General features: G+C 37.9%; 2 protein-coding genes across 4 annotated transcripts in view; one reads left to right on the top strand and one right to left on the bottom strand.

The window, feature by feature from the left end:
* Efr3a (EFR3 homolog A) overlaps window positions 1-24,012 on the top strand; it is an 84,207-nt gene extending 60,195 nt beyond the window's left edge. For both annotated transcript variants that reach the window (XM_028773250.1, XM_028773251.1), the window contains exons 11-23: window positions 292-406; window positions 1,509-1,560; window positions 3,370-3,542; window positions 3,962-4,037; window positions 4,572-4,733; window positions 5,358-5,489; window positions 6,496-6,563; window positions 7,441-7,568; window positions 12,451-12,542; window positions 16,631-16,679; window positions 17,501-17,604; window positions 18,048-18,097; window positions 21,405-24,012. In XM_028773250.1, coding sequence (XP_028629083.1) covers window positions 292-406; window positions 1,509-1,560; window positions 3,370-3,542; window positions 3,962-4,037; window positions 4,572-4,733; window positions 5,358-5,489; window positions 6,496-6,563; window positions 7,441-7,568; window positions 12,451-12,542; window positions 16,631-16,679; window positions 17,501-17,604; window positions 18,048-18,097; window positions 21,405-21,510 — 1,307 coding nt within the window. In that variant the 3' untranslated portion in view covers window positions 21,511-24,012. The remainder of the gene's footprint in view (window positions 1-291; window positions 407-1,508; window positions 1,561-3,369; window positions 3,543-3,961; window positions 4,038-4,571; window positions 4,734-5,357; window positions 5,490-6,495; window positions 6,564-7,440; window positions 7,569-12,450; window positions 12,543-16,630; window positions 16,680-17,500; window positions 17,605-18,047; window positions 18,098-21,404) is intronic.
* Window positions 24,013-26,590: 2,578 nt separating this feature from the next.
* The window catches only part of Oc90 (otoconin 90), a 32,176-nt gene continuing 31,579 nt past the window's right edge, over window positions 26,591-27,187 (bottom strand). The window contains exon 15 of one of the 2 annotated variants that reach the window (XM_028773292.1): window positions 26,591-27,114. In XM_028773292.1, coding sequence (XP_028629125.1) covers window positions 26,822-27,114 — 293 coding nt within the window. In that variant the 3' untranslated portion in view covers window positions 26,591-26,821. The remainder of the gene's footprint in view (window positions 27,115-27,187) is intronic. The other variant, XM_028773293.1, reaches the window with a different exon arrangement.

Here is a 27,187-nt window from a genome sequence, read left to right as displayed (position 1 = left end):
AATTTCAACTTTGTGGGCTGGAGAGATGGCCTAGGGGTTAAGAACACTGTTCTTCCAGAGGACCTAGGTTTGAGTCCCAGCACTCACATGGAGGCTAACTACCATATATTGCTTCAGATGTCCTCCTGTGGCCTCACTGGGTTCCAAGCATCCAAGTGATACCTAGATGTTTATGTAGGCAAAAATGTCTATGTACACAAAACATAATAAAATAACTTAAAAATTAGTTTTGGGTTACCTGGGGAAATTACCACTTTTGAATTTGTTAAATTTGTCTTCATATATTTATAGGATTTTTTGGAAGTAACTTACCAGACTATCAGAGGTCAGAGATCATGATGTTCATCATGGGGAAAGTGCCTGTTTTTGGAACATCCACTCATACTTTGGATATCAGCCAACTAGGGTAAGTCCTCAGACTGTAAATGAAGTCAGTGTTAGATTACATTTTCTTTTAACTTAAGAAAATGTTAGTGTTTTGAAATTTTGTTAATAAAAAGCAAAAGTGTTTTCTTTGGTAGTAGATCGTTAAGCTATTAAAACAATGCTTAGCATACATTTTGGATCATTTTAAACTTGTAAATTTTTGGGTTTTTTTTCTCTTTTGACGAAATTGAAGATTTATTTGGCCTGTGCATTGTGTGTCTGCACATATGCATGATAAAACTGAATTTCCTGAAATCTTAAAACATTGCTAGTGAATCAGGAATACTGACCTAGGATGTTAATGATCCCTCTTTATTGATTTGATTTGGTAATATACTTAAACCTTAGTTAATACATTAAAATAATCTCATTATGACTTATAAATGTACCTAACTATTGGGGTGTCATAAAAACTTGCTAAAACTTTAAAGGAGATGGAAATCCACATGTGCAGCCTACTGTAGCCCATCGGTCCATGTAGTCAATAATGTGCTAACAAAGCAGTGTCAGCTGGAAAAAGTAGCAGAAGAACATGTGTCCTTAACACGTGGGCAAGAGTGACAGCTGAACGAATTCATAAATGGAAAAAGGAGTATTAGTGACACAAAGATTAAAAACCAACTAAAGAGTATTCCATTCTTAAAAAGTTACTCTATCTTTTATGGGGGATAGTATAAGAATGTATGCAATGTGTGATGTTCAAATACATCAAAGTAGTATTTCCATCTCTATTTTTAATAACCATAACTGTCATGTTCATGGAGGACAGTTGGCATATCTGCACACTCCTGGGTCATTTGTCTTATACTTTGAGGATATCAGCACATCAGTTTTGTTCTTGAAGACCCAGTTCAATAAATTGAATTTTTTGTTTAAATTATTTTATATATATATATATTTACTTAATTCATATGAAATTTATTTTGGTGGATAAAGTGAGTCATGGTAGAAGCAATTGTAAAAATAAATTAAATCTATTTCGCCAGTGAAAATAGTTTTAAAATCAGAAAAAAAGTATTTTAAGTAGATGAAGTTATAAATGTAAATTAGTATTAGTAACACCAATACTTTGTATATTTCAGGGACTTGGGAACCAGGAGGATTCAGATAATGCTGCTGAGGTCTCTGCTCATGGTAAGGAGTGTTATAGACATGAGGGGCACACCCCATAAATCACTGACGAGAGTAGCTTCACTGCCAGCTTCCTTTCATCCTCAGTGAGACTCTGGCTAGTGATTTCTGCATTTGTTCACTTTAGTACCTCTCCCTTCATCTTCTATTCTGCTGGACTTCTCACTAGTCGGTGCTTATCTGTCCTGGGATTTCATTTGATCTTCATTATGATCAAGTTTACAGAAGTCAGAGACAATTTCCATTTTGTAGATAGAGATAAGTACTATGCTCAGAGGGGTTAGGTGGACAGAGTTGAAGAAGTCCAAGGTCACTGAGCCAGAAATTAGAATTCAGATATGAAAATTTATAGTGTCTTCTGTATACTGACCAGATAATGGCTTATTGCTGACAGTATTTGTTGTTTAAATTTATTGTGGCAATAGATCAGAAAAGGGAATAACAGAGATTCTCCAGTACTGTATGATAAATATGCTCACTTTTTCTTTCTTAATTTTTAATTAGCATGTAGTTACTTAATTTTCCCCCTCTCCCCCTCCAACTCCTTTTTCCCTCCTTGCCTTCAAATTAATTCTTATTCTTTAGTTATCATCATTACACCTGTATACAAATGAATGAACAAATGACACTGGCTAAGCCCATTTATTGCTCATATGTATGTATTTTAGAGGTGACAATATAGGGAACTTGTCTCCGGGAAAGATTAATTCTTCCTCTCAGCAGTCTCTAATTCCCTGTAACTCCTCACCTAGTGGGTGTGGTCTTGTGAGATTCCCTCCGTCCACACTGGCATATCAGCTGTGTTGACTGGCATGTCAGATCCTATTTAAGATACATTCTTTTTATTTACTTCCTGGCATCATGACAAGGGCAAAGCAGGGACTGGTTTTTTCCAACCAGTTTCTTTGAAATTCATTTCAGAGACCTTTTTTATGCATCTTATTAAACCCTGTGATTTACACTGGGCACAGGAGAATCTTCTGTGGTTTCAGTTTTAATTCCCTTTCTGGTGCTTGTTATGTAGGATTTTGAATCTAGTTTAAATGATGCTTATCAATCTTTTCCCATGTGTCTTTTTTTATTTGTTGTGTCTTACTTTAAAACATCTTCATATTCTGATTACATAGACACTGTTGCCTTGGTTTTCTTATAAATTTTTCTAAGATTTGGCTCTAATTCTTTATAGAAAAAAAATCTATAAATATTAAGATGCCACCATGCTTCTCATCGTTATTATACCATTCAGCTTTGTGAATTTTTCTGTGGTATAGTTTCTAAATGTTTAATAGCACTTCAGTATATTCTCCTTCAAAGTTTAAAATTGAAAGAAGGCTAAATATCCAGAGTATCAAATTGTGCAACAAAGCATAAGTTTCCAAACTGAAATGTGTTCCTGTTCTCCAATAGTTTCATTGAAAATAACAGTTTTCAGGGTCAGACTTGGCTGTTTTCCACTTGCAGTCTCTGTAAATGTGTCCCCCCTACCTGTGCCCTGGCTTTCTCTGTGTAAGGGTTTATCATCCTGCCTGACATACATCAGTCAGGACAGAGGTGACAAGGATGTACTTGCACTTGAGCCTGCACACAGGACCACATACCACATATATGCTATGCATCTTAAACTTGTCTCAAATACTGATCTTGACATACTGACATTTTTTGCTGCCCTACAGGTTTCCTTCATATATTCCTTCAAGCTTGTGCCTATAGTTTCTGTTTCCCAAACAGAATTTTGTGATTAAAAAGAATAATGTGATAATTTTGCCTAAGGACTCAAGAGAAAATCATTGTTAATTTCCCCCTTGTAATCAGGTGACTTCTGGATACAAAGCCAAGACAATTGTTACTGCACTGCCTGGGTCATTTCTGGATCCTCTATTGTCACCATCCCTCATGGAAGACTATGAACTGAGGCAGTTAGTCTTGGAAGTAATGCACAACCTAATGGATCGCCATGACAACAGAGCAAAGCTCCGTGGCATCAGGTGATTCACCACACTGGGAGGGGCTTCAGGAAAGCTTTCAGTTTTTACAGTCAGTGTGTTGAAATCTGTGGGTGGGTGGGGGGGTGTGTTTAGTTGATGTCAAAATGATTTATTAATTTGTGTTAAAATAATGCGTTTTAGTGTCATTCCCTGTACCTTGCAGAGGACTAATGTGGTGATGCCTGTGCACATGGATTAAAAACTGGTTTTATTTTATTTTTGCTTTAAGCCCGTGAGTGACACTGTGAAGGGAGATGATGTAACTCTTAGTTAAGCATGATGGTCTAGTACTATCATTTCACAGAAACATTTAAACTGTTTATAGATGTGTCACCATTCAAATATAATCCTCCAGAAAATACAATGTATCAGAGCCAAATGTGCTAGTCATTAAAAATGACTGATTATATTGTTTGTAGAATAATACCAGATGTGGCTGACTTGAAGATAAAAAGAGAGAAAATTTGTAGACAAGATACGAGCTTCATGAAAAAGGTGAGGTCACTGTTTGAAAGTGTGTGAAATGTAACTGCAGTGCTTTAGATTATCAGGTGCTTTGTATTAGTCATTTTAAAGTGAGCAACAGTGTAACAGAAATATATCTTGTATCCCATTTTTCTAAGTCCCTACTCTTTCTTAGAGGAAATCTTAGAGGGATATTACTATTTCATTTTGTGAGGTTTTGTATGTTGACTGAAGAGAGTCATAAATCATATGTTCATTTATATTTAATTTTTTTCAATTTAGTTGTGTTTTGGTGAAATTCATCTTAAGTGTATTGGTGAAACCATACGTATTATATGTGGTGTAAGAAAATCATAATTATGCATTTTTTTGGCTGACATTTGGGTTTGTTCCTGTTAGGATACCATAAGTAATTATGCTGTGACTATGCTTGCATGTGCGTTATGTGGTACAGTTCTGAAATAATACAAATGCACTAGAGAACACAAATTTGCTTTGGGGAGTCGTTGCTCTTATGTGTACTACGCTGTTAACGTACAAAATTACCTTTTCTGTATCTTTCAGAATGGGCAACAGCTATATAGGCACATATATCTGGGCTGCAAAGAGGAAGACAACGTTCAGAAAAACTATGAGCTTCTTTATACATCTCTGGCTCTGATAACTATCGAACTTGCCAATGAAGAGGTGGTTATTGACCTCATTCGATTGGCCATTGCTTTACAGGTATGCTTTTATAACATTCCACTGACAAAAAATTCTTTTTAGTGAAGTAAATATCACTTATAGAAAGATATGATTATTTAAGAACCTGATTTTTGATTAGCAAGGTTTTTGGTTATAGATTTCAGTTACAGTGAATATAAGCTATGTGCTAAAGTCATACTAAACCTTTCAGCACTTGATGAAAAAGATAGTCCTTGTACTTATACTTCCAATCTACTGGAAAGGAAAGTTTTTAATAATTGTTATTTATGTGTCATTTTTTATAGATATCTCTTTATTTTATGTGTATGAGTGTTCTATCTGCATATGCACCACCTGCATGTCAGAAAAGGACATCAGATCCCATTCCAGATGGTTGTGAGACACTATGTGGATGCTGGGAATTGAACTCAGGACCTCTGAAAGACCAGCCAGTACTCTTAACCACTGAGCCATCTCTCCAGCCCACCAAGTGGCCTTGTTTAGTTGGAGTTGAGTGTTACATGATAAAAGGGCAGCATGTAGTTGCATGTACCCAACCACCATGTGTTAATGTCAGCCATCTAGACTGTCTTCAGTTTTCCCAGTGGAATATGATGCAATGTGAGAACTTGACCTTTTCAATGTGTTTGTTTTCTACTTAAGGACAGTGCAATTATCAATGAAGATAACCTGCCAATGTTTCATCGTTGTGGGATCATGGCACTGGTTGCAGCCTATCTCAACTTTGTGAGTCAGATGATAGCTGTTCCAGCATTCTGCCAGCATGTTAGCAAGGTGAGAGATTTAGAAAAGTTCTTAAACCTGATTTTGTATTAAGACAGCTAATTTCTGAGTAGTTAGATAGATGGATGGATGGAAGGACAGACAGACGGATGGACCCATACATGGATGAATAAATGGATGGATGGATGGATGGATGGATGGATGGATGGATGGATGGATGGACTGATTCTGTGAAAATAGGTTCGGAATCAAAAGTACAGTTAATATTGTCATGTTTGGGTTGTTACAATTTTTAAGGTTGTTGAATAGAATAGAGTGTTTTCCTCTCTTCCATTAAGCCATTGTAACTCTTGTCATCTTCAGTTCTATTTTTTATTTGTACATTCTTAGGTAGAGCTAGAGTTGGATGATTAATGTATCTCTTCGAATTTTACCAACTTTTAGCAGCATTTAGCTTTCCTCAGTGGTCATTCCAGCTACTGACATGATTTCATCTCTATTTCAGAGTCCTTAACTTAATGTAACAGGAACATGCCACTGACAGCCTTGGTCAGAGAACCTCGTTTATATGAGACCTTGTAGCATATTTTACTAAATGTAGTTTTGGTGTATTCTAACAGTTCATTCACTTAAAGCTCATTTGAATATTTGAGGCCTGGATATTGTTAAAGTAATCAGACCCTTTAGGGAGCCACCTTTCCCAGGGCTCTGACCTGTGAGCAACTACTGAGCACACAGGGGGAAAATAGCTCCTGAAGAGATTTCTAAAATAAATCTGTATTATTTTGTTATATGCTCTGTTTCTTCATAGTATGTTTAAGCAAATGTAACACATTGTTTTTCACCTCGTATATTTTATTATCAGCCTTTTGATAGCTGATGACTCTTTAGTATTATATGAAAACAAAGTGAACTTAGTTTGAATTCAGAGGTAGACTTTTAGTGCTTAAAGGTATTTTTTCAGGTTTGTTCTTAGTTATTTTGTAAATGTTCACTGCAGTGTCCTAAGAAGTGAGATTTTTAAATTCAATTTTGTTCTGTGTTTGCTTGTTTTCAGGTTATTGAAACTCGAACTATGGAAGCCCCTTATTTTCTACCAGAACATATTTTCAGAGATAAGTGCATGTATGTGAATTCTTTATATATGAAGAAATAGAGAATATATAGACTGATCTGTTTATGATTTCAAAGGAGTAACTATTGTTCTAGGTTCATTATCATCCTGATTGTCTCATCTCTGTCACTTAATTCATATAACCTTCCCCTTACATTATAAAGTACTTGTACTCTCTCTAAGTAGATATGCATATAGTCCTGAAGATACTAACATTATCCCACTTTGTAAAATGTGGTAATATATTTCTTAACTATGGCATTGTTTTGGTGTGCGTTCTCACATAAATGAATATTTCTGTTCAATTTTCTTGTTGAAGATTTTTTTGATAACATGACAACATACAATTGTAAGACAGAAGTAAAAACAAATTCATCTTATACATCTTATTTGTGCTACACGGGGGGTGGGGGGGAACTGCACCTTATAACACTTGATGCGCACTTTGGGCTCTAAGAGCAGGAGGCTCAGTACTGAAAGCCCCAGCGTAGGATAGCATCCACAGTGGGAAGAGAGCACGGGATCTCCTGTGCCCACACATGGGCTTCCTGTCATCCATGGCTCTGGGCTTTGCATTCACTCAGCTCTGTTTTCATTTTCATCCTCTATATTTTACTTAGTGTGAAAAATAAAACCTGAGTTGCATGTGGTTCATCCTTTAATGTTCAGTGATGCTCAGACATGAACAGTTACAAGGCTCAGTTTCCTAGTGATGCATGACTGAGAGAAGAGCCCTAGCAACAGGGATTGGGTCACTTAAAACACACAGGTTTTCTCTAATCCTCAGGTCACTTATACATCTGTCTTTCAATGTAGAAGTCCCTGCTGTTTTACCTAATTTTGTTCAGGATCAATATTGAATAATTTTTGTTCTGATCAACTTGACAGGCTCCCGAAATCTTTAGAGAAGCATGACAAAAATTTATATTTTTTGACCAACAAGATTGCAGAGTCCCTGGGTGGAAGTGGGTACAGTGTGGAGAGGCTGTCGGTTCCTTATGTGCCACAGGTGACAGGTATGTCCAGTAAACTTCCTGCCATGCACTGAAGAGGCAGTGATAATTATATAGGTGTATTACTTTCTCATGGTTTTGTTTTTAAAGATTCCTTTTTATTTTATGTGTGTAAGCGTTGCTTGCATGTGTGTACAGTGTTTGAGGTGGCCAGAAGAGAGCTTTGGAACCTCTGGAACTGGACCTACTTATGGGTGTGAGCCACCGTGTGGATGCTGGGAACTGAGCTCAGGTCCTCTACAGGAGCGCTCAGTGCCTTTAACCACTGAGCCATCTCTCCAGCCCCTCCTGGTTTTTGTTTTTGTTTTTTTCTTTTCGATACATGTGCACGCTTTTGTGTGTGTGTGTGTGTGTGTTGTGTGTTGTATGTGTTTTGTTTTGTTTATTCTTCAAAGCTATTTTTAAATGTTTTCAGTTTTTAAGTACCTCATTAGAAACTTTTTGTAAATCTCTAAAGATATAGAATTTTACCATATTAAATGTTTTCAGTTTTTAAGTACCTCATTAGAAACTTTTTGTAAAGATATAGATAGAATTTTGCCATAGGAAAATCAAGTGTTTGGTTTTACTATTATTTTTTAATCTATTATTTGTTCATTTGTAAGTTTAATACATTAATATTTCTTAAATAAGCAAAATGAAATATTTTTAAACCAGTTTCACAATTGTCATTTAAAAGACAAACAAAAAAGCAAAAGATAAAACCATAGTAGAACTCTATAATTTAAGGTTTTCTTTTTTATTTTTTTTAAAGCATTTAAAAGATTAAATAATTTTACTTTGGATTTAGCTGTCTTTCCTTCAGGCCCAAAGCCTCATAAACCCAGGCGGAAATACAAAGGTAACTAACCAGCTCCACCTGGTGTTGCCTGTCCCATCCTGTAGGGCAAGTACTCCCTGGATGCAGTGTTTAGAAAATGAAGCTGTATGCTGTGTATTTAGGTGCCTGTCCGTAGCTGTAAATTCTGCTCCGTCCTTGTCCCATAGAGTACTTTATCATTTTTCCGTCCTCCCTGTTCCCTTAACTGTAGTTTATAGTAAAAAGTCTTGTACTTTTTCTCACATATGACTTTGCTTCTTTTATTTCCTTTTCCCTTAGAACAAGCTATATTCTCTTTCCTGGTGCCTCCTTATCATGGCTTAGGAGGACTCTGAATACCTCAGGGTATAGTTAGTCTGGATAGTCAGGCTGGATAGAAATCCCTAAGTACAAATAGACATTTTCCATTTTATAGACTGATGTTTAAAATTAGCCTAGTGTGTGAACCTTGTATTATGTAGGAGTCCTTTTTTTTTCCTATTCAGGAAAAAAAAGTTGATTTTAAAAATTATAAGCAGTTAAGAACAATAAGACAAAGTAAAAGCAAAATGTATTTAGTGCGTTGGATAGCTTGCACCACCCACTATCATCGTCATATTAGCTCCATTTATCATATTTTGTACCTGGTCTTGATAGCAGCACTATGGTCGTATTCCTACTTAATCCTTACAATAGCTTAGTGAAGAAAGTAGCGTTATCTCCTTTCCACACTAGGATACCGAAGTTGATAGTAAGTAATTTGATTTGCTAGCACACTAAATTTAACTGTCTCTGTGCTGTTTGAAATACTTAATAATTTTATTTCACTAACTTTTTAATGAGATCAAAGATTGGCATGCATTCAGAATGATCCATGACAGCAAAGAGCAGTAATCACCATCTTTGAGTCTCATGACCATGAGTCCAACCCATGCACAACTCTTAAGACCTGACAGCAAGGACGGTGGTAGAACATTGGCTGCAAAATGATTCACATTGCAGTTTTGTTTCCCATATCTTGAGAGAACAAAAATACTAAGGTGTTAGCAGAAGGCCAGGCATGGTGGTATATGCTAATAATCCCAGCACCCAGAAGGCTGAGGTAGGAGGATAGCTACTTTGCATTGCTTCTTCACTGATTAGGCTTACTATATTTTAGACATTGAGGGAGGTGGTAATGGAAAGATGTTAAGGTTGATTACTGTCTTGAGGGATTACAACCTCATGGGGAAGCCAGATGAGCAACTTTGTAATTCTAGAGAAAGAATGACAATCTGCATGATAGTGCTGAACCACTGGTGTCTGAGCAAGTGTTGGCTGACCCTGCGTTGTTTCTCAGTCAAGCTAGAATTTGAATGACGAGTGAATGCATCAGTGTGTACTGCATACCACTGTATGACAACTAGACAATGCTCTATCTGGAATAGTTAGTGGTAACTATCTCATAACATAATTAGTGCATAGCGCTATGCAAACAGAACCCAAAGCAAGCAAGGTAGATAGAGGTTCTGATTTTCTGTTTGTTTGTTTGTTTGTTTGTTTTTGGTTTTTCAAGACAGGGTTTCTTTGTGTAGCCCTGACTGTCCTGAAACTCACTCTGTTGACAAGGCTGGCCTCGAACTCAGAAATTCGCCTGCCTCTGCCTCCCACGTGCTGGGACTAAAGGCATGCGCCACTACTGCCCGGCTTGGAGGTTCTGATTTTCATAAACTCAGGTTTCAGTATTTTCAGTATTTTCTCCTGAACCCCAAAACACCGGTGGTTGAATGACTTTGATAATATTACTCTAGCTGTATAGGACAGAAGTTTGATCCATTGTATAATTTGGTTCTAACATGACAATCAGTGGGGCAATTAAGTTCTAACGGGATAATGAGGACGTGGAGTGAAATCACAGTGCATGCTGAGTGGATTCCAAAGGGAATGTTGCTAAATGCTGAAGTAACTCGTGCTTATTTATTCTAAACAAAGGCTTCTCTAGAGGTACTGGTTATGAGGTGTGTCTGGACATTGCTCTTACTAGGTAATCTGGCAGTCAGAACCTGTTAGGAGCAGCTTTTTCTTTGTTCTTCTCTTTCTCATACAAACATCATAATATGTATATGCAGTGACACAGAAATCTCAGGAAGCAGTGCATTAGTCAGTGGGCTGTATAGCTCTGTTTATATGTTTATAGCTAGGATGGAAGTCATTTACTTGAGAGGAAGTTCTTCTAACAGGAGAATGGAAGAGGACATGCATTAGGTTATCCTTAGTAAGAGTCTAGGTAAGACAGATGAAGATTTCTTTAATGATGGCATTCTTGAAAGAGAACAATAGAGAAAAAGATGACGTGTTAGACACAGAATTGGGATGAGGACTTTGCAAACAGAATTGATGAATTAGAAGTTGGAGATGTTAAGTTGGCATTTAATAGAGGTGGTGTTGAATGCTGGTCAGCCTCAAGAGTATCCGTAGTGTGCCTCCCAGGTGCCTGTTAGAGCCAGAATGCTATTGGCCAGATAGATCCCTATTGCAATGAAAGTAGGACAGGACCCAATTCCTCACTGTTACCATGTGTAAATGGTCATCCATAACACTAAGGAAACACGATGGGCTATGCTTTCCACATGCCTCTCTCTCCTGTAGTTCTGAGTGAAAGACAGTATTAGAAAGTACTTGTGTGGTCCTGAAAGTCAGAGATAGGGAACTATATCCTTCAGGATATGAAGTAACAGAGGTCAGGCAGCTCACTCAGCATTTCTTGAGGATGAGCTTGTGCCTTAGAGTGCTTGACAGCTGTCCTGATCCACTCCAGCAGTGGTTGAATAAGCCTCTGATTCTGTGGATTGATGCATGATACACTTTCCTTTTTCCTTATAGAACCATGGTTATTAGCTGTTCTTGTATCCTGTATCTTGTATCCTGTTACAATCCTTCAAAGAAATATGCAGCAAACCTATAGTTATGTGAAAAACTCGACCCTATATCTATAGTCATAAAAGAAGAAAAAGAAACAGGACAAGATGATATCTTATTACTCTTAGGTTTGCTGTTATCACAAAAGTAAAAGATGACAAGTGTCAAGAGTGTCCATAAAGGAGCCTTCCACATTGATGGCTCTTATGATTAGCGATACCATTAATTACTATAGCTACATTAGAAAATAGGATTGAGGGTTTTTTTTCCATAAAACTGAAAACATAACTGTCATATGGTCCAGCATTCCCACTTAGGAGCACACCAAGAGGAGTTGAAATGAGTGTGTGAGCTGTCTGCACGTCATGTCCCCTATAGCACTCACTACTCACAAAGGCCACCTTGCAGAAAACGCTGAGGTGTTAGCAGTCGTAACAGTGATAGTTATATCCAGAGCCAGTACTATTCAGAAGAATAGTCAGTTCGCATATATGTATCAACAAGGGTGAATCTAGAGGACTTGGGCTTGGGGAGTAACAAATACCAAAATACCATAAGACTGCCTCCAGTCACACAGGAAGACTTACTCTCCGGTGTTTTATTTCACAACATGGTGATCATTGGTGATTATTGTGTATATTTAAAATTAGCTAAAAGAGGAATTAAGGCTGTCAAGATGGCTTGGCAGGTAGTTGCCCTTGATCTCAAGCCTGATGACCTGAGTTTGAGTCCTGCAACCTACATAGTAGGACAGAACTGGTTCCCCTTCATTCTCCTGTGACCTCCATATGTGAAAACATATAGGTGTTGTATATGTGGATGAGTGTGTGCATGCACACACAGACATAGACACACAAATAAATACAGAACAAATTTAAAATAAATTGGAGGGTTTTAACTGTTCTTATTACAAAGAGATGGTTATGGTTGAGGTGGCTCTTGCTGGTCACCCTTGTGCATTCTCTGCAGGCCAACATTGTACTGCACCCTAGGAATAATAAAAGCAATTACTTTATAATCTAAGTAAAATATCTTCAAAGTTGAGAATGCACTGTTTTAAATATTTAGAAACAACAACCCCTCCCCCAACTTTCTTTTCTACATTTCCTTGCAATCTAAACTAGTTATCTGACTAAAACTCAGCATTTCTTACTAAAGAGTAATAGAAGAAAACAATTTTCATTTCAGATGAAGATCGCCTTTCTAGAAGAAAGAGTATTGTGGATACCGTATCTATTCAGGTGGATATTTTATCCAACAGTGTGCCTTCTGATGATGTGGTAAGTTGCTGGAAGGTTATGATGGAGAATTAGCTTAAGATAGTCATTATTTAAAAGAAAGGTTTCCCTTCACACCTATAAGTGGGAGAAACTACAAGTCTAAATTATCCCCAAGTCAACTGAATTGTTAGAAGAAATTAATATAATTTAATTTTGGTGAAGTCATTTCAATTGTCCGTCAAGTTACATAAAGTTAATATATATTACTGGACTTTTGCATTGGCGTTCTGTATGACAGAGCTATGAAACAGAACCAGGTTCTCTGATTTGTTTTGTTATATTATGTTTTGTTATACTTTAATTAGGATATGTTGTATGTGCTCTCTTAAGCTCTCCAAGTCCTGTTTATTTTTTTTTAATTTGTGAAATATAAAATACAAAAACAGGTGGCACTGTACACCTCCCAGGAGGCCGTATCCCCACCTTTGAAGTTCACTTGTAAGGAAGAACTGTTTTCATTTTAGATATTAGCTGTTACGAATGTGACTTAAGCCTTCTCAGTGCACTACTGTTTAAGCCCTTGGCACTTGCACTGCGGTGCACTGGATGCTTTCCTCCTGTTTCAGTAGAGCACAGAAGAGAAAAGAATCAGCCAGCACTCTCAGGACTCGTTTCACAAGTTGATAGCAAACTAAAAGTGACACAGTGCTAGCCTCTCAGCTCAGCTTCCTCTTCCTGACTTATACATTGTTTTTCTTTCTAGCTATTTCATTATTTCTCATTGATACAGTATAAATAATTAAAGGATTATCCAAACAAGAAACAAGGAAAGTGAGTTACCTGAATTTATACCCTTCTCACTCCCTTAGCTTTAAACTCTTATCAGTTCATTTGTAATTACTTAGTGCTCAGGAAACAACAACTTAGATCATCTTTGCTATTCAACTCTCTATTATACAGAATTATTTCATCCTATCACTTTTTAGTAGAATTCAAGAGCATTGAAGTGGGCTTAGGAGAAAGTTTGATTGATAAAGTGCTTATGCAAGTATGAGAACCTTCCGTCTGAGTCCCCAGCATCCCCATAAAAAGCCAGGTGCTGAGATATGGAGGCAAGCAGATCCTAGAGGCTCATGGCCAGCCAGTCTAGCCCAAATGTCAAGCTTCAAATTCAGGGAGGAGACATTGCCAAATAAATAAACAAAGTGGAGCATAGGAGATGGCAGAGTGGATAAAGCACTGCCAGGTATCCATGACAACCGGAGTTGGGTCTCTGGTACCTCAGAAATGCTAGCAGATATGGCATCCACCTATAGTTTCAGCATCAGAAGGTAAAGATAGGATTGCTAGGGCAAGCATGCTAACTGGAATTGACAAATGAGGCTTGCTTTATTAGGAGACCCTATCATAGTATATAAGGTGGAGAGTGATCAAGGAAGATATTAGAAATCAATTTTTGAGCTTCCACACCTGCACACAAGTGACTTCTACACACGTGGTATTTTACATATACATGTGCACACAAAAACCTGCAGAAAAAAGGGATAGTGCTGTGAAGGAATGAAGAAAGAATAGATGATGTGAACTAGAGAGATGGCTCAGCTGTCAAGAGCACTGACTCCTCTGCCAGAGGTCCTGAGTTCAGTTCCTAGCAACCACATATTGGCTTACAACCATCTCTAATGACATCCAATGCTCTCTTCTAGTGTGTCTGAAGACAGCTGCAGCGTACTCATATAAATAAAAAATAAATAAGAATAGATGATGTACAGAGAAGACAAGCTAGTGTCAGTGGGGGAGGTCTGTATCACACAGCAATCTCAGCTTGTGGTCATCTGAAAGGAGGAGGCTGCACTCGACAGTTTTTGCACACACTCTGCCAGTTTCCTGAGCCTGACCTAAGAAAGGCCAATTACCAGGGATCTGAGGCATTGATCCTTACTGGTAGTACACATTCACTCAGGACTTGCATTCCTTACATACTCCCTCAAGGCATCCTCTGCTCCCCACACTGAAAGGAGGTAGAGAAACAATTGGAGAAGACTTCCCAATATCAACTTTGGCCTCAGCATGCTTGCACTCTCCACCCCTGTACACACATAGATGTGCATGCACACAGAGTACTTAAGAGGCCAAACCACCCTGCTCAAATCTACCTCTTTCTTCAAAGCCACTGTAGTGTATGCACTTCTGTTAGTAAAGAGGAATCTTTAAAGAGCCCTTTTAATGACTCTTGTTACCTTTTCAGTGAAGAAATTTACTCAGAGACTTGGTTTCTAGGCTTAATTTTAATTAGGAACACAGAATATTTTAATGATTGTGCTTTTATTTCTTCTTTGCCTACCTTTTTGTTTGTTTGTTTGGCACTTGAGACTATTGTAAAGAATCAGTTTTGATAAAATAAATAAACTGAAAAGTATTTGCATGAAGACATTATAGTGGAAAGATTCTCTGTGAATTTTACATTAAAGATTAATACATTAACTTTTCAAAGACTGTGCTGTAAGTCCTCAGTTGCATACATCAAACACTTTATGTCTGATAACTACAATTTAGTGTCACATTTACTTAAGCACATTTGAGTCTCAAACTCACTGGAATATGCTTTTATACATTAGTAATGGTTATTTGAATGCCAAAAGGCATAACAGAATTGCTTTGTAAGCAAAAGTAAGTACCTTATAGTGAGGACAGGAGAAATATCAGTTAGCTATTTCCAGTTACTGGTAAATATTTATTTCAACATTGATCAGTAAAAGTTAATATAACAAGAATACCAACCTTCTAACTTTTCCCATGTTCTTTGTCCTGTACTATATATAGGGTTTTTTTTAAATCTGAAGTAATTTAGCCCAGTCTAAGAACAGTGAGTTTTGTTTTCTTCATTAAAATGCTAGTGCTAGATTGCTTCTGGTACAAATGATTAGCCAGAGCCTAATCTTGTATATCTGCTCCAAATATCTAGAATGCAACTGAAGATTCCAAAGTTTAATCTGACTTCAACTATAACTGTGGCCCTCAGTAGCAAAGCTGAGGTAGTGGGACTCCTGTTGCCTGACTTCCAGCTAAAGCCTTTGTTAAGAGAAGCTAAGTTGCAGAACATGAAGTCTTGCTTTCCTTAGTCTTGCTGCCTTAGACTTAGCAAAAGACGCTCATGAGCTAAAATTAGGGATGACCGAAGTGCCAGGCAAGTACCCATGTATCATATCATTGCTTACCTTTTATTCAGAAATACTATAGTAATGATTTATTACTTGTTATGAAATGTTTGGTACCTCATAGAGTACCACTTTTCATTTTTTTCAACAACAAAAGTACTACTAAAAATCATAAAACGTTAAACTTTATAGTTTTTGTACATATTTCAAAGCAAGAAATATTTGAGAGCCCAAACTAAAGGGTATTCATAGGAATTAAAAAAAAAAAACCTTAGAAAACCCAGAATGTACTTGGTTAAGGTAAACTCTTTTCAATATAGTTCTTGAAAGCTTCATTTTTTAAAAATGTGTGAATGGTTTGCTTGCATGTGTAAGGCCAGGAGAGGGTGCTGAGTCCACTGGAACAGGAATTAAGGACAGATGTGAGCCACTATGTGGGTGCTGGGAACCAAACTGTGATCCTCTGCAAGAGCAGCAAACACCAGCAAATGCTCTTAACTACTGAGCTGTCTCTGTAGACATTCTTATAGCCATTTACAATCTTAGATTATTTTATATTTGACTTGTGCACTATCTGTAGTACTAAAATTATAAAGGTTCTTTAATGATTAGTTATTATTTACCATCTAGCTAAAAGTATATCTGTCATCCCGGCCTTGATTACTTCAAAGGGTCTTCTCCTTACCAAGCACAGTTCAGTCACTGAGTGTCTTATATACTGGAGGTTGTACCTCATCCAACGGTGCCTAAGTGTTGTCTTTTCTGCCAGGAAGATACTCTTCTCTGTGTTCAATCAGGAATCCACTGAAATAGACCATTTTATGGCTAGCGAAGGAGTGCAAAGCACTTGCTGTTTGAAATATAATCTTAGGTCAAGCCAATCAAAAGAAGGAAAAAATAATTGTCAAAATGTGTAAATGACTTGTACTTTGGTAAGAATATTAATTATATTCACTTTTCTTGACTGTGTTCTGCTTACATTCCCTTTAGGTTAGCAACACTGAGGAAATCACCTTTGAAGCACTGAAGAAAGCAATTGGTGAGCTGTGAACCATTGGTAGCTCTCCTAAAGCTCATCTCTGCTTGGGTGGTTTTTTAGATGTCACAACATGAATAGGGGAAATACTGTTGGTTTCTGTAGAATAGATTATTTATTTAAATACATTGCTTAAGCTTTTTAACTTGTCTAATACATATGCACATTTAAGCAAACAGTGGTATAAACAAGGTAGACATTTTTTTACTATCTAAGAGACTTTGTCTAAATGATCATTCCCTTAAGATTTAAAAACAAAACAAAAGAAAAAAACCCTTTTGTTGTAAGGGGAATTTACATATCAGCTGTAAATGACCCAGCTGTATTTTAGTTCTCTATTCATTGAGATCAAAATGCAGTTTACTTAGCACCTCATATGTTCATTGGCAGCATAGTTCTGCATAAGAGTTAATTTAAAAAGCCCTAGTAGCCCTTTGATTTGTTGAAAGTTACTGTTTTCTCTTGTATATGTCAGTGTATATTATGCATATGTATGTGTGTTTGTAGGTTTGTGTATGAATCTATCCGCATCTATGCATGTCTGGTATGTTTGTACATTTGTATAAGAATGTATTTGGTAAGAGATGCAAGAATTACCTGAAAGTAGGCATTATGCTATGGAACTTAAACTCTTTCTTAGATTGAACTTTTCCAAATATTTTTGTTGTCTAATGTTAAGTGAAACATTTAAGGAATGTTACCCATCTTGCCTTTCTCCCCAATAAAAGTAGCCCTTTGATCACTCTTATTTGGGGGCTTATAAATCATTGGCTTTCATGGTCTTTGATGGGATTTTATGACCTCTTTAACTGGTTTTTACATAGATACCAATGGAATGGAAGAACAGGAAAAGGAAAAGAGACGTCTTGTGATAGAAAAGTTCCAGAAAGCACCATTTGAAGAAATAGCAGCACAGTGTGAATCCAAAGTGAGTGAATCTGCGGAATGACTCTTTGGAGCTCATTCTGATATCTGGGTGGCAGGACCCCAGCTTTAGACATATCAGCACCTCCAGCCTCTGCAGGCAGAGGTATTAAGCCTAAAGAATGGGTTCCTATGATGAGGCTGATGGAAGTGGCAGATCCTAAGTTGATGTTAATGGCCGTTGTTGCTTTGATGTTCTATACTGTTTTGTTTCCAATGGTTTTCAGTGATTTGCTCCATGGGTGTATTCTGTTGTATGTATTGCATCTTGTGGCTGTAGAACTAGAAAGGTATGGGGATGGGGAAAAGACCAACATTTAATTCCAATAGATATTGCAGATTAAAGCATTAAAGCAATCTGTACGTCAACCTCATAGTTACAGTTGTGCTTTGTCTACTGGGTGTCTAGAAAATAGTAAATTTTTTAACATTTTTTTTCCTTTGCAGGCAAATTTGCTTCATGATAGACTTGCTCAAATATTGGAGCTCACCATACGGTAAGGGGTTAGCATAACAGTAGCAACACAGAGAAGCTGTGCATGGTTGTGTGTGTTTCATAACTGCTTTGCACTAACCTTAAACAAGATCCAACTGGCAACCCTTTGTCTCTGTTTACAGAGGGAGACTGAGCAATTCCTTGTCCAGTCATCTCCTGGCATTCCTAGGATTCTTTAAGACTATGCTTTCCTCCGTGATGCACCTCTAAAAACATCTGAGTGGTTTGGAAGACCCACATTCTAATGTTATGTTTAACTAACATGTCATTTGTATTTTACCCATCCATCTGTAGTTTAATATGCTTCCTTCTATCCTGAGCAGTAATACTGTTACCAGTGTGATGGGTCATTTCAGTCACTGGCTTTCCTTGAGCTTTCCTATATCCTTTCAAGTTATCATGAGAATTATACTCTGAAGTTTGCAATATATCACCACCACTGTTGGTCATTCTGAGTCTGTCTCTCCTTAAGTAATTCAGTCTGAGAGGAGGGGAAAGGATCTCTCTATGCCCTTGCAGAGGAGGAGCTGCCACATGGTCTCACATTGACATCATGTGGAAATTGGCCTTTGGGTAAGGTAGCCCAGTAGAGGACACACATAGAGCCTTGCTTCTGAAATTTTGTATTTATATTAGCTAAATCTTTTATCTTTTGACTTAACTAAATAAGTCTCAGTCTCAGTTCCTCCCTCCCTCCCTCCCTCCCTCCCTCCCTCCCTCCCTCCCTCCTTCCCTCCCTCTCTCCCTCCCTCCCTCTATCCCTCTCTCTCTCTCTCTCTCAAGTTTATATTTTACTCCCTGGGAGAGACCACTCTTCTTGACTTGTTTCTATTCTACTGTTTTCTGCTTCACATGTAAGACAGATTTTTGTCAACATCACACATTTCTCACTGTTTTCATGTTGCTAAGGAAAGAATTGCTCATTTATACAAGTTCAGAAGAGAAATGACTAAAATATACAGTGTGCTATAGACCTTTTTTTTTTAGAGAAAAATGCCAAATAAGGAATATTTAAAACTATTAGTTAAAATTCTAAATACCTACTGTGTACTTGACCTTACGATGTACATGTTATGTCAGTTTTTTTTCTGCTCTCAGCATGGCCTGAAAAGTAAGTCAGTGCTGCCTCTCAGTTTACAAAGTCACCAGAACTAGACAAGTAATATAACTTGCTGGTGTCAGACTTAGAGACAGGCGATTAGAATCCATAACGTGGATTCTCAAGTGGACTAGGGATCACTGAGTTAACTTGGGTCACATTTGTGTGGGTTTAGAATGGTAAGAACAGCATTGTAGATTTTGTCTTCTTGATACCATGAATTCCTTTGAGCTTTGGCTGAATACTTGGTGGTAGTCAATATTTAGCAATACTTGGAGTGTCCCAAACACAGTGCTGGAAGTACTATTTCAGTAGCAGCCCATCCATAGCTGCCTCTTTGGAAGATGTTCTGGGACAGCCTCTATGATACACAGAAGCTAAAGGCACAGTGTGGTGCACCATAGGTTTTCAAGCTTGTCTGCACATTTTTTCCTGTTTATCGGATCAGCCAGAGAACAGAGTTTGTGCTCTGCAGAAGTGAAGCAGAACCATGTTATACCCAGTCTGTGGCTTGGGTACAGGGAAGAATAAAGGAGAAATATAAAGCTCACTGTAAAATGAGCAGCAGTAGCAGCAGGCATGGCAGTCATGTATCCAGGACGTGAGACTTAGTTGCTCTCACTTTTGTTTCCTGCCTTTGTTTACTGGACTCTCACTCTCTTCACACTATCATAATCATAAACAGTAACATTCTCACTCAAGTATTAAAGCATTATAATCAAGAAAGTGCAAATGTAAAAATAATGTATAACATTTAAATAGTGTCAGTAGCTTTTATGGCCCCTGAGGGCACCAGAGGCTTCCTGATATGACTGCCAGACAGCCACCTCACTGACACACACACATCTCACATGCTATTACCAGTAACTGCCCAGGTGCTTTCTGAAGTTTTCTGTTACTTACTCTTTAATAACAATGAAAATGTTCCTTGTCCATGCTTAGGTTTCCCTGTGTATATACATGTGTAAATTTTTATTAAATAACATACTTAAGATATGTGCCTTTCACTCTGAAAATGATCCATTACTAAAATGTTAAAAGGTGTTACAAATATTGGAATACTCAAAAAATTATTTGCTAGAATCATGGAAATAGGAAAAATAGCTACATAATATAGTTCAGGGCAGTTCAAAATTAAAGATAATTATATGAAGCTAATACTTGTACAAATTATTAATTAGTGAAAACATTCATAATCATAGGTTACTAATTAACACAGACTATGAAATAACTCTAAGTCTTAGTTATACTTAATATTTATATACAAAAACTTTATACTTCATCTTTTTTTAAAACATTGCTTTTGTATATGTATGACACAGGGTGAGGGCTCAGTGGATAACTTTCAAGTGTTGGTTCTCTCCTACCATGTGGACTCTCAGGTTTTTAAAAGGTTGAGTTTGTGTAGGAGTAGGTAGAATACAGAAAATTTGAGATATAAAAATATTTATAACAAAGAGAGGAGTTCAGAGCTTCCGTGTGTGTGTGTGTGTGTGTGTGTGTGTGTGTGTGTTTGCGTACACACATGTACATGTGACACTCACTAATTAAAAGTTGAGGATTAAATGATGGATTAGTAAAAAATATTTGCATTATGTGACAAAAAATTAATTTCCTAAGGTGGCTTGTCTTGAAAGGAATACTGTTTGTTTGTTTGTTTGTTTGTTTGTTAAAAAAACCAAAATGGATGCCACAGAGATGTCAAAAAAATTTTTTTAAATGGAAATCATTCCTTTTTACCTTCCAGGTTAGCAAGGATTGCCTCTAGTCCTTAAACCACTATAAATTTGCAATATTGTCACAATATATACTAAGTGTAAAATTGTGAATCTACTTAAAATCAGAAACTCTTGCTCATAAGTTGTTAGACCAAGGATGGATGGATGGGTGGATGGATAGATGGATAGATATGATTTATAATGAAAATGAGCCTTTATTTGTCCAGTAGATAAAATACCTTTATATCACACTACCATAAGTAAGAATGATATGCATTAGATACATTTTTTAATTTGTGAAACAAAGTAGCTCACAAAAATGCACTGTACAACACACATACACACACAGGGTCTAATTTGGACTTAAACCAGCCAGCATCCCTATCCTTTGCCTATACAGTGTCATAGCTGGACCACACTTCCTCTGCTTCCAGGCAGTAGTTGAATACCATGCATGCACCTGCTGATGGCACCTTTTTCTTGTTTTACAGCCCTCCTCCCAGTCCATCTGGAACATTGACCGTTACTTCTGGACATGCCCAATACCAGTCCGTCCCAGTCTATGAGATGAAGTTTCCAGATCTGTGTGTATATTGACTAACTCTGAAGACTACAGCATTTTAAAAGGACCGTGTAGCCTGAAAAACAGGGCTAAGATGAGTTTCAGGATTTGCATAGTGCTTACTGGAATGTCCTGAATTGTTATGGGGCTTGTCTCTACCAACACTTGTCATGCTGTATTAGAAGTTTAGGGATCCTGAGTTAGAGTACCTCTGAAGATAGGCTTATACCACGTTAATTTGTTTTGAGGTTCCTGTTAGCTTTTAAGATTGAACATGTATTGCTTTCACATTATACTCTTGTTGAATAGTATATTTTAAACTTTGCACAAACATGATTTTAAAAAAATGATTGAAAATGTCTGAAGTATCTACTCAACTGCTTAGAAATGGATCGCTTTTATTTTCTTTTCTTCAAAAGTAAATATATTCCTAATTTTAGAGTTGCAAATTCTCTCATGCTTTCTAATTCCGTGCTTCAGATGGACTGTGTACACGTCCCTTCAGTCCTCCATAGTAACATGTGGCAGGCATTCCTAGGATGTCAGTGATAGAAATTATCTACTAGATAGTATTCCCACCTAGGTTCCCATCTGGAAACTGGCCAGATCTTACTGGTCTTGTGATACAATGTTTTCTGCTTCAAGTTAAGCACTTGAGCCCCTTGGAGCTCACTCTTGGAGTGGAAAAAAGGTACAATGTTTTTCATATTTGATGTGTTAGTTTACAGACTATGCTTTGAAACTATAGTTGTATTTTGCTGTGATTCCATCAATTAAATGAAATATATATTTACTGTAGAAAAGAAATACATTTAAAAGAGCTACCTGTTCACCTGTGCAGAGTCTATGCATTTCAGTTTTCTAGTAAATTAATTTAAATTTTATATTGTACATTGTTTTAAGTCTTCATTATACAGAAATTCTCTCAGTGAATCTTAATTTGTAAGAGTTGAACCAAAACTTGTATACATCTCCATGAAGATTAGTTGCGTACTTCAAAACGGTCTGTGTGTTCTTGCTAAGGCGTGTGAGTGTGAGCTGCCTTGCACTAGTGAGACTTGTAAAACTACAAGGGCAGTATGTACTGCATGTGCTCAGGACACCACCACGTGCTAAACAGAAGCATTCTGCAATTAGAACATTCTCTTAGCACAGTTTTGTGGAATCACTCTGTGTAACTACCTTTTCAAATTCAGTTTCTTTTTATAAAACAGTATTCCTATCAAAAATTGTAGCTCAAAAAATAATTCAGTTTTAGTTTTTGTTTTAAAAATGAGATAAAATACAGGGTGTTTTATCTGTGTGTTTTTGGTTATTTGGGCACTATTAGTACAAAAAGAAAAAAAAAAAAAGAAAGAAATAGACCAGGCATGCCCAAAGCTTTGAATATTTACAGCAGAGTAGAACATCTTGAAGAGGGGGTGACAGGACAGCCCAGGCTGCTGATTAAGTGCAGATGCACCAGACCTTGTTCTCAAAAGGAACAGTGCAGCTGCCACTGGAAGAGCAGTGCCCTGCATGAGCTCTCACTGTAGCTTCCCCTCACACCGGGGATATGTGGCCAGTTACGGAAAACTCATGCACTTTTGGTTCCCTTTTTTCTTCTTCATTTTAAAAGAAGGATATTATTTTTTGACTGCATTTAAAATCTAAACAGGGGGACATGCAAAAACAATCATCATCCACTTGGATGTCATTTTATAAATTAACACTGTGTGCTTTTGTATGGAAAAATATATAATTTAATAGTATAAGAAAAGAGATATATTCACTTGCATTCATGCAGAACATGAGCTTTGCTGTACAAGATTTTGTGTTTCTTGGTGATTTAAAAAGGCATGCTTTGCATGCAAAAGAAAGCCATTGCAATTAGTCTTCTATCATACGTGTAGCTTGGGTTTTATAAACTGCTGGTTTGAGTTTTGTTTCTGTGGTTTCTTAAACTAAAGTACATGTCTGGATATCTTAGGTCCAATAGACTGAACTGGTTTTGTTGACAAGAGTTCCCAAGCAATGGATGTCTGTCCGTCTGATTCTTCCACATTTGCAGGGATCACATTTGAATGCCTGTGCTGTATAACTTTTCAGGTACTGAATCTTTAGGACTGGCTGGAGTTCATTGGTCTATTTTGGCAGGTACATGATACTCAAAGCATTTATTGTTCTCCTTGCTGTATACAGTTGGTTATATTCTTTTGTGTGACACCAAGAAGTTAATTTACATGTTCCTCCTGTGCTTGTGATCCTTGTGCGTCTAGCTGCTTACATAGTGTCGTTGACTTTTACCTGAGCTCTCGTACTCATCCTCTCTCACTTCCTCTTTCCTCCTTCTAGTCCTCTTGCTTCCCTCCAGCCTCCTTTAGACTCACCCTTTAGAGTGATACCACCCTTGACCAGCAGTTTAACTCCCCACTCCCTCAAAGGGGACTCATTTGTCTCACTAATGCTTATTCGTGTATTACTGTAATAAAGTAAGTTTTTTAAATGTAAATTTTCATTGTGAATCATATGTAAGCAATAAAACAAAAATAGCATCACTTATGTATAAGTGCATCTTTATTATAGCATTAAGTATGTAGAATTAAGCTCCTTCAACAATCAGATGACTCAGGTGGATTCTTTTCCATATATATGAGAATCATCAGAACCATAAGCACGAAGACAGCCTAGATTAAGCCTACTGGGTGCCTCATCTAGGAAAGGGTAAAGGCGTGCAAGTAAGTTTTCTTGAGATGGCCCACTGCTTTTGCATGGCTGTAATGGGTAAGCTCTGGATTCCAGATCCTTCAAAGATTTCATCCCAGGATTGCTTCTTACTACTGATATGCCTTTTCTATCACTATTACATAGTCAAATGATTCCTAGGCATTAACCCAGTCTATTGGAGAGATTTCCTGAAGGTCAAAATAAAGATGAACTTTCATGAATTAATGCTGTTTATATGAATTAATGATTTTATAGAATTCCTGATTTGATTCATATAATTTTAGGAAGAAAGTTTTAAGAGGTGGTTTTAGTTGGTTTGCTAGAAAATATATAATAAGGTTAGAACCAAACATAGAATATGCCCATTCTTCGTAGATTAGTAAGTAAAGACTACATAGTAAGGAATCCAGTGAGCTTTTACAATTACACTGAAAGGAGAAATAGGCTTGGGACAAATTTGTGATCAAGGGAAAACATTCTAGGTCACTTTCACATGTATACACTATGATAAAGCAAGGCCATGTGAAGTGGTTACTTTGAATTTAGTATGAACTAGTGGAATGAAACACTACTTTGAACTTAACATCACCATTCTTCTGTAAATCCCCCCTTCCTGGTTCACAAAAAATTAGTAAGTCCAAGCCTCTCACTTGGCCATTGAGAAGTTCTTAAGCAACAGAAAAAAAGAAACTAATGTATATTAGCACAAAATAGTAAAGAGTTACAGAGAAAAGAAACCAGCACTTATTCACACAGAATAGTAAGAAAGAGTTAAGTTTCCAGAGGCTATCAGTTTCTGGTTCCCGGAACAGTAAGAGACAGTTGTAAGGGCATAGATTGTCAGTCTTTGCCTTCGTCCAACATTATGTCCCACCTCAGTGCTGGTGATGCCTTGTAAGTTTGGGAAGGTCCCTGATACCTCATAGTTGCCTCTTCTTGTTAACTCTGGTGACTTTTTCTCACTATACTGCCTTGCTCCATAAATTACAGAAATCTTCTCAACAAAAGCAGCTGTTTGTCTAGTACCTCATGCCACCCCAGGCCCTGCAGAACTACCCTGCCAGCGGTTGATCATTGGCGTCTTGGATGAGCCACTATGACACAGTGACAGGAGCTTGCCTTCTGGTTCAAATCCCATCCAAGCTCCTGGCTAAGCAGTCATAGTTAAGTGATTGATCACTCGTCCGTGAAATTAAAACAGTATGATCTGCCCTCAGAGGCTAGCTGAGAGGTAAGTGAACTGCCGTGGCATGCCTGCATTATAGGGTAAGCCTCTGGTAAATATTAATGACAATCTTCCTTGGGGTCTAGTGTTCTCTGAAACCACTTCCAAAAGTAACACCTGCATATAAACCTTGTCACAGGCTCTGCCTTGGGGAAACCTAGGCACTGCCACTAGACTGTCACTGTCGTAGCTCTGCAGTTTTAGGACAGTCATTCCACATCTCTGACCCTGTTCCCACTGATATACTGAGAGCACTGTACAAATGCTGCCTCGGGCTTTCCACTGTGACTCTGATCCTATCTCTTGTCATCTAGTATGAATTAGTGAAAAGCAAAGCCAGGGTGTGAAGATAAACTGCATCTCGGTTGGTCTGTGTGCAACCATTAGCTTACACTTGAGTTAGAGGCAGTATTGCATCTAGGCTTTCTTTTGACACCCTGTGGCAAGGCTTATGTACAGGTTTTACATTAAGAAGTGATCGCAGAGAAAATTAGCAAGGGGATGTACTGGGAAATGGAAGGCAAAGCTAAGTGCCCGATCACTTTTTTTAGCCATCGCTGGTGCCTGGAGAGTTCCATCCTGGACATTCTAGAGAGTCTCATAGCTCCTTTTTTAAAATGAAAGTCAGAAAAGCATTGCCCTTCTGATGTTTGCTCATGAACAAGAGTGGCCATCTAGCATTTTCTTACACCTGGATACCATGCTTGTGAGTGCTGATGTATTGCCCAAAACCTAAGTGCCAGAAGTCACCTCAGAACTCAGAAACTGCAGGAAGCAGGCCTGCAGGGTCAACTTCCATGAGGTAAGTTTTCCCTGCAGAAGTGATCCTCGTAGATATAAGGAAGGATGGGAAGACAGGCAAGAGTTTTACTTATCTTCATTTGTAAGAAAAGACCTAGAGCTAAGGGTAGTGATAGGTGTTCTCATAGTGATGGCTGTGCCTCATGGCTTCGATAACAAAGGTAGCAAGTGTATCTGATCATACAGAAGCATTGCCATCTTCATTAGTGGGTCATTGACAACCATGGGTAGCCACATTCCCTTACTTTCTAACAAAAGAAGAAAGTAGCTTTTAGAGGCTAGGAAATCAAGCACTCTTGGCAGTTGTTCCTGTCATTGCACCTTGGCAAGCCACTCAAGCACCCATCCATCTGCAGAGGCAGCTCTTAGACACGACACAAGCCATGTGGCATGGAGAATTTATTGAGCCTCCATAATGAACTACAGGAAGAAGAGAAGTGCTGTCATCTGCATTCATTCTCCAGACACACATCTGTGTGCTGACAAGTTTCAGGAGGCTCATGGGTAACAAGGTGACTGTCCCTGCTCCTTTGGAGATCCTGCTATGGCTCCTATGGACAGAGGACTGAGGGCCAAAGAGCTCAGGCAGCTCAGAACTACTGGCATGTAGCACCTTATCTTCCATCAAGGGACCTGGCCCTCAAGGGACCAGGGGACTTTTCCAGAAATCTGCTTCTTAGGCGTTCCATCTGAGGTGCAGCTTCCTCGCTATTTTCCTCAGAACTGGAGTCCTCTGGAGAGGCCAAGGTTCCCCTGAGCATGCCATCCTCACAGGACACAGGCTCGCCTTGGCACTCAGGTGGGTCTGGTGACTTGAGGCTTTGATTAAAAAAGGCAGAGGCCATGCACTCAGCTGCCATCTGGTCACAGGCACATAGTAGCTTCTCACACAGGCTCTGCCCCACACCTTAGCAAGAGCAGAGGAACAAATGTGAGACACCAGGTAGGGCACATAAACCCACTTGTCCAAACTCTGTTCA

The sequence above is a fragment of the Grammomys surdaster genome, unplaced genomic scaffold (assembly GCF_004785775.1).
Source record: "Grammomys surdaster isolate TR1022 unplaced genomic scaffold, NIH_TR_1.0 224, whole genome shotgun sequence".
Lineage (NCBI taxonomy): Eukaryota > Metazoa > Chordata > Mammalia > Rodentia > Muridae > Grammomys > Grammomys surdaster.
This window is presented reverse-complemented; position numbering and strand designations above follow the sequence as displayed.